Below are 7,564 nucleotides of genomic sequence, written 5' to 3'. Positions count from 1 at the left end.
TGCGGGGGCGGACCTCGGCAGGGATTGTGGGATACGCGCAGTCCGCCCCAGCTGCCATGGTGACGGCAGCGCTCCCTCACCTCTCGTGACGTCACTGCCCGCCGGGCTCCCGCGGGTGTGGGGCACGGGCACCAGCCCCGCCGCAGGATCTGGCCCCGCAGCCTCCGCCCAGCCCCCGGGGGCGGGAGGTCGTGGCCGGGGGGACGAGGATTATTATAGTTGTACGATACTTTCATCCCTTGAAGGATGTGAGATGGGTAATAGTCCAAGTGCTCAAAATGTACGATCGGTTTTGAACTGCAGAACTCGAGAACTCTTGGTTCGGAGGTGATACCTAAACCATTCTCTTGCGATTTATTAGTTGTTCTAATAAAAGGTGTCATCTCTGAACCGAGTTCTCGAGTTTTGCATTTCTTTTTGTCTCAGACCAGCATAGCTACCTGATACATCCCTGATCACTTTTGAGACAGTTGATGCAGCATATACCAAGCCCAGGCCCGTCTCAGAGAGTCTTATCTAGGATTACCATATTTCCTGTTTCAAAAAAGAGGATGCCTGTCGGGGGGGCAGTGATATGCCTGTGCCTTGCTTCTGCCCCTCACTCGCAACCCACAGTCCCCCTCCCTCAGACCATGTTGCTGTTCCTCAGTCCCAACCCACAGCTCCCCCCACCCTGTCCCGGCTGATGCCCCTCACTCCTGACTCGCAGCCCCCTGGCACTGCCTGTTCCCTGCAGTCCTGACCCACAGTCCCTTGTTCTCCCCCTCACCATGTCCCTCACTCCCAGCCTGCAGCCCCCTATCCCCCGCCCTGCTGGGACCCTCTCACTTTCAACTTGCAGCCCCCTTACCCTCCACCCTTCCAGCCCTACCACTTTCCCTCACTCCAGACCCACAGCACCCTGGCTGGCCCCATAGCTCCCTGCTGCCCCTTCCCCTCTCCCTTCCACTGCTAGAGCAGCAGGCATCTCCCCTGTCCTTTGCAGCCCAGTGCCAGGGACAGCTTCAGTGCTGAACAGAGCAAAATCCCAAATCCCAGACATTGTTGATATTTAGAAAAACCATCTAGACAGAGATGGGAGGACTCAAAAAGAGGACATATCCAGAAAAAAACAGATGTATGGTAACTCTAGTCTTAACTGACTTTTGGGTTTGCTGTCAGCAATTTCTTATGGCAGCTTGCCTTGAAATAAAGAAAGGCTTCAACTTTGATGACCCAGTTGTCACTCACTGGTGACTTACAGTGAGCAATATAAAGTAAATACAAAGAAGACTTGTTTGCATATTTTTTCAGTGTACGTTAGTTTTTTCAGCAAATATGATAATTTTTGAGCTTCCAATACAGTAATTTTGTATCTAAAGGCAATGCTGCCAAGCACTGCTGCTATAAGTAGAGCCTTGTACCTGAAGAGAGTCCAGTTCAGTGTAGGATGTAGCCCCTTCCCTGCCCTGTAGAATACAAGAAGGTTTCAGGGAAAATGCAGCATACACTGTCAAGGTCTGGACAAACCCTTTGTGTCACCCACAGATATTAATAATAGGAAAACATTTCAAGGAAAAGATGCGATTCGATTTCCTCAGGGACGAGGAGACTCATTCAAGAGTCGATTTAAAAAAAAAAAAAGTGTGTGTGCACTTTTACTAGAAAGCAGCATCAGTAACCTTGAAATAAATCTTCTTAACATTTTCCTGTTTTCAGCAAAATTCCCCAAGTGCAGAAGAAAACAGTCATGGGAATGGAACCGGTCCATCTTAATCCAAATGTATTTTCACACTGCTAAGTAAAAGGAGTGGGAGGGGATGAGGGCTGTGTTGTAGAGGTGTGTATTACAGGAACTCTAACTGCTGGCTTTGTCCTTTCTAAACTGAACCAAGCCAGCTGGTACGAGTTCAGAAAACTTTCTATGAAAATAGCAGGAGGAAATGGTGGGGGTTTTGGTTTTTTTGCTTTTTTCTAAGCCCCACAATTCCAACCTGAATGGAGTTGACCATTTTGGTCACTTGCTTTCTCAGCCAACCAGCAAATCGTGTGTAGGAAAGCATAACAGAGGAGATGCAAAATGAAACCTTGTTGGACAAAATGCATCATGTTTTTCATCATTTAAAGTGGAATCTATCAGACACAGGATAAATAAAACAAAAAAAATCTATCTGACAATAAAGTGCATGTAGAAGGTTGATTTAAAAAAAAAAAAACTAGGCTTCATTTTTCAGTTAAGCCATCTGATATGGGCCAGGATTACTACTTTCAATTAATTTTTTTGTCCCAAGGAACTGTACGTATATTTCTATTTAATGCAGTTAATGGACCAAATAAGTTCACCGGGATAAATGATAAGTATACAGTACACACCCACGCACACACACCCGTAAAACAAAGTCTAAACAGACAGATTTTTAGACAAAGAATTTGAAGAAAGAAATAAAGTTAAAAGGTTGTTAGGAAGAAGGACTATACAAGAGACATTGTGGAATGTTTGGGTGGTACAGAACTCATTTCCTGATATGTTCTAAACATTGTTCTGTGAGTAAAGATGGGCTAAGAGGATATGTTTGAGGGAAGATTGAGAGGCTGTGTGACATGCAGGAAGGATCATGTTGGACAGTCCAAGGAATAGAAAGCATAGGAATTGGTATGGGGGCATGCTTGTGGGAGTAAAAGAAAAACTGGAGTTGAGAGGCAGGATTGACAGAGCCACAAGGCAGTCATAAATAAGATGTAACAGTGGCACTTTAGATCAATTGTTATTGGCTGCACATTATTGTACTTTTCTCTCTTCCTTTTCAGATAGTTGCTGCCTCTTCTGTGTTTTACTTGGGCCTTTCTTAGTTTTTAGCATCAGTAGCTTGATAACCCTTTACAAATGTTTCATTTGTTTAGACTGAAGCCTGCCTCTGGATGTGGAGTAGTATGTAGCTGCTTAAGTTAGTCTTAAAACTGTGTCTTTGAGTTCCATGATATCTTTAAAGATATTGTGCCTCCAAGGAAAATGAGTGGCTGTGGAATGGTTGGCTGCACTGTAGTATGGCAGAGGACATGAAGGTTACAGTAAACTGGAAGCTGAATACAAGCCAAAAGTGTGCTCTTGTTGCCAAAAAAACCTAAAAGCATACTGGGTTGTGTTAACAGGAGTGTCACTTGCAAACCAAGGGAAGTGTTTTTTTTGCTGTAATTAGCACTGGTGAGGCCTCACCTGGAATACTGCATCCTGTTCTGAGCTCTGCACTTCAAGAAGGACATGGACAGATTGGAAAGAGTCTGGTAGAGAGCACCAAAAATTATTAGCGGTCTGGGAAGTAAGACTTACAAAGAAAGGCTGACAGGGCCAGAGGTATTTAGTCTGGAGAAGAGAAGACTAAGAGCGGGATTTAATAACAGTCTTCAAATACCAGTTTGAAAGTACTTGTGCTGTCCTGAAGAGTTATTATAGAGGGTAGAGATGGGCTTTTCTCTGTGACTGTAGGGGACAGAACTAGGAGCAATGGATTCAGACCTCACCAGGCGAAATTTAGGAACTTTTTGACTATGAGGGTGGTCAAGCATTGGAACAGGCTACCTAGAAAAATTGTGGAACCTCTATCCTTGGGAATTTTTCAAAAGTCGATTAGACCAACACTTGGCTGGGCTGCTTTAGTCAGGGAAGATCCCGCCTTGAGCACAGGGCTGAGGGAAGAGACTTTGTGAGGCCCCTTCTAGCACTACTTTCTTATGATACCTCCATTCCCATAAATGTAGGTTTCACATTTTTCTTTAAATTATTTCTTCCAATCACATGTGGTTGCTCTTTCTTTGGAATTATGATAGCCATCAATTTATGATAGCCTTCAAATTTCCTCATGTGAATACCCTTACTGAACCTAATGGAAAATTTGTCACAGACACCAAGTTTATCCTTATTCAAGAACACTTGGATGTACATGTTTAAGTCTTATTAATCCCCAGTAGTAGGGCAAGACTGAAGCACATGCCTATGTTCTTTTCTTAATTGAAGCCAGATATTTCATGGACATGCTTAATTCATTCTCTCTCATTTTCAGTTGATATGTAATATTAAAAGATCAGTGTTTTGAAAACACCACTAGAAATTAAGATTAAATGAATAGAAATGAAGAAATAAAAACATTTTTAAAATTGTAAGAAAAAGAATTTTGAGAGAACCTCTTGACTCAAGAATCTTGGTAACTTTTACCAAAAGGAACGTTTTCTGAAGTCTACAGAAAATGGCTTAAACTCCCTTTGCTGAATCATTGCAAACTTCTCATAGAGCTGTTGCAAAGGTTGCAGTCATTAAAAAGTGCTGCCTGGAAAGTCCAGAAATAAACTTTTAAGTTTCTTTTAAGATTTCTTTTAGATCTTTGGTTAGACAAATACAAGACTGGTTAGACAATCAGAAATCTGATTAGACAAAGTGCATTTCTCTAATTGGAACAGGCCTTGTTTGACTGGAATAATTTTATTTAAATTGTTTTAAATTAATTTGGTTTTCTTCTCTGAAATGAACAGGGCCAAGCTGTGAAAGTCTCCTGGGGTCCCCAGCCCGTATTTTTGAGTTGGATGGAAATCAGACATCGAAGTTACCATGATGGAAGTATTGCTGAAATTAACAGACAGCTAGCAGAGAAACTTGGTATTACACATGGGGATCAGGTCTGGAATAAAGCTTTATTATTTTTTAAACAAATCAAAGATGATCATACAAAATTGCTGAAGTAGTACTGTGTTACAGCTAGACTACAGTCTTTCAACTTGTTCCTTAAAGGCAGACTACTCCCATTGATTTTATTGGCATTCCTTATAGTAAAATCGATACATTCCCCTGGGACAAAATGCTGAAATAGGGACTTGGGTCCAGTTCCTGAAAGTACTTATGCACAGAAGTCAATAGGACTGCTGAAAGCAGTTACTCTGAACTTTTTTTAGATTCAGGAGTCCTTTCCATAACTTGTGTGAATTGAGCAACACCACATTTTCAACAACTAATTTATTTATTACGGGGTTTACCTCCTTTCAAGGAGGCAGGTAATGAGGAGGGAGCAGGGAGCAACTAGGCAGGAGGAGACCCTTTCCTGCCTTATCTGCTTATCTCTTCACACCTGAAACCTGAGATTGCCTTTTATCTGTTTATCTCCTCATACTTCTTGCAACAACCCTATTGGATGATCTGGGCACTCCAGGGTACTCCAACACCCTGGTCAAAAACCATTGGCTTTAAGGGTATGAAGATAAGCAGGTGTATAAGTCTTTAATGTGGGATTAGTGCAATGCAAAGGGGAAAATATTTAAAAAAAATAATGAAAGAAGTTGAGAATTTTCTTCATGTTATTAAGAACTATTTTCCCTGGAGCTTTTGCCATTTGTATTATCCATTTATTCTTTATTTCTCTGTTTGACTTATTTTTGCTCTAAGTTTTTATCTCTTTTCTCTTCCCCTATTTCTCTGGCTGAAGAATCACTGTAAATGGTCTGCGTATTGTTAGCATGTTCTAGTTCTCACCCTAAGTCAGGGCTGTCCAGCTGACAGCCTGTGGGGCACGTGAAGTTTGTGAGGTGTTAAGTTGTAGCCCTTGGACTCTTATCCAACCTTTGCTGCAACAGCAGCTAGGCTCCTCGTCCCTCGTCTGGTTTTTACTGTCTGCATGGCAGTGCAGTGTGGCATAGCCCAGGGAGCTAAGGATGAGTCCGGGGCCATGCATGTTATGCCATAGAGGTGGGGAGAGCACCCATGTGGGCTCAGGGTGTAGCACACAGTGCAGCAGTGGCAGGCAGGGAGGGCCCTTGTGAGTGTGTGATGCAACATTGGAAGGGGGGCTATGGATGCGTGTTGCTACAGGCCGGGGTGGGGGAATCATCCGTGCATCACATGGCCTGGGGGGGAATCATCCATGCATCACGTGGCCTGGGGGACCCCTGTCTTGCCCTGGTGTGGCTCATGGACATGGAGCTCTTGCTGGTGCACCCCATAGGGCATTTGCCTCCAGGCCACTTAGAAGTTAGACAGCCCTGTTCAAGTGATGCATTTTGCCAAGAGAAGTTGGAAACACACCCAGGAGATAAGTAGACAGTCAAAGTTGTCTGTCCTGCCAATGGTCCAGCTTTTTGGTGATGGAAGGTGAAAAATTAAATTAGCCCAGTCAGAGTAGTAGTTGCATGTCACACCCAGCTGTTATATATTATATATGATAAAACTTTACTTAGAGAAAGAAGGTCCAGCAAGGTACATTTTAGCTTAAGCAGTGCTCACTTCAACTTTTTTTTTTTTTTGGGGGGGGGGTGTGGTCTGCAAATTGCTATAGCAATGAAAACAGTTATCCACCTGCAAGACTATAAAATATTTTAATATAAGATAATTTAATATTTAATAAGATATTATGGATCAGTAACAGAAATGCATTTGTGCAGCATCATGTAGCAGCTTGATTGGCTATTTATTGTATTCTCATTTGAAACTTTTTTCTCATTCTCTCTGAAACTTTTACAATTTAGCCCATAACTTATTCTGAAAATGACTTTTTTTTTTTAACTGTTCCCTTATGATTATCTTAATTGCATTGGTTCAGCTAAGAACAATCTAAATGATCTTTTAGTTATGTTCATGCCCACATTTTTACATCTTATGATAATATATTACTTGTAGATGCTCAAAAAAATGGGGGGAAAAGTCATCTTCAAAATAAATCCCCAGAATAATCTGGCTATAGTTCAGAATTGTCCTTGCAAGCACCCTTCAAACATGAGGTGAAACCCACCAAAAAATTGCCATGAAATGGTCAAATGAACAAGAAAAAACAGATATTCTTCAAGCCAAAGGCTAATGGGACTAGCATTTCATGAAAAATATCCCCTTCTAGTAGGCCTGTGCGAGTAGGCAGCTATTCGATCCGGCTGCTTCGGATGCCAGGAATCCAATCCGGAGCTCCAGACTGGGTTCCCACTTCGATCTGGCCGAAGCAGCTTTGGAGCTGCCTCGGAGATCTGGCCATAGGGTATAATGGGGAATCTATGAAATATCTATAACTTTGATGTTTTTTGTCTGATTTGGATTAAATTTGCAGGGGTCGTAGCCTCTGCTGAGAGCATGAAGCCTGCCAAGTTTCAAGAAGATCGGTGCTGGCGTTTGGGGGGAACTGCACCCCAAATTCTTGAAAGCAAAACTCATGTCACGTGTATGTGTTACACCATAGGTGCAGGGGTTCTGGGGCCCTGCACCTCTAACTGCTGACAGACAAAACTTGTGACATGGGTGCTTGTGCAACTGACTGTCCGTTTGGGGCAGTTGATTGTCTGTATTGATTCTTTCCTCTTCTTGGTCCTGAGGCAAAGAACTCCTCAACGAGTTCTTTGCCTCAGTGTTCCTAAGTGAGGGGCATGACAAGTCTCTCACTGGGGTTGTAGAGAGGCAGCAGCAAGGCGCCAGACTACCATGCGTAGACCCTGAGATGGTGCAGAGTCACTTGGAAGAACTGGATGCCTTTAAGTCGGCGGGCCCGGATGAGCTCCATCCGAGGGTGCTGAAGGCACTGGCCGACATCATTGCAGAGCCACTGGCAGGAATATTTGAAAGCTC

At 43.1% G+C, this 7,564-nt stretch overlaps 1 protein-coding gene across 4 annotated transcripts in view; it reads left to right on the top strand.

Annotated features, from left to right (window-relative positions):
• Positions 1–4,473: 4,473 nt before the first annotated feature.
• The window catches only part of PEX1 (peroxisomal biogenesis factor 1), a 47,354-nt gene continuing 44,263 nt past the window's right edge, over positions 4,474–7,564 (top strand). For 2 of the 4 annotated variants that reach the window (XM_025191089.1, XM_025191088.1), the window contains exon 1: positions 4,475–4,647. In XM_025191089.1, the coding sequence (XP_025046874.1) occupies positions 4,555–4,647 (93 nt within the window). In that variant the 5' untranslated portion in view covers positions 4,475–4,554. Of the gene's footprint in view, positions 4,648–7,564 lie in introns of all 4 variants that reach the window. The other 2 variants (XR_003091659.1, XM_025191091.1) reach the window with 2 other exon arrangements.

Source organism: Alligator sinensis, unplaced genomic scaffold (assembly GCF_000455745.1).
Source record: "Alligator sinensis unplaced genomic scaffold, ASM45574v1 scaffold1011_1, whole genome shotgun sequence".
NCBI classification, from domain to species: Eukaryota; Metazoa; Chordata; order Crocodylia; family Alligatoridae; genus Alligator; species Alligator sinensis.
This window is presented reverse-complemented; position numbering and strand designations above follow the sequence as displayed.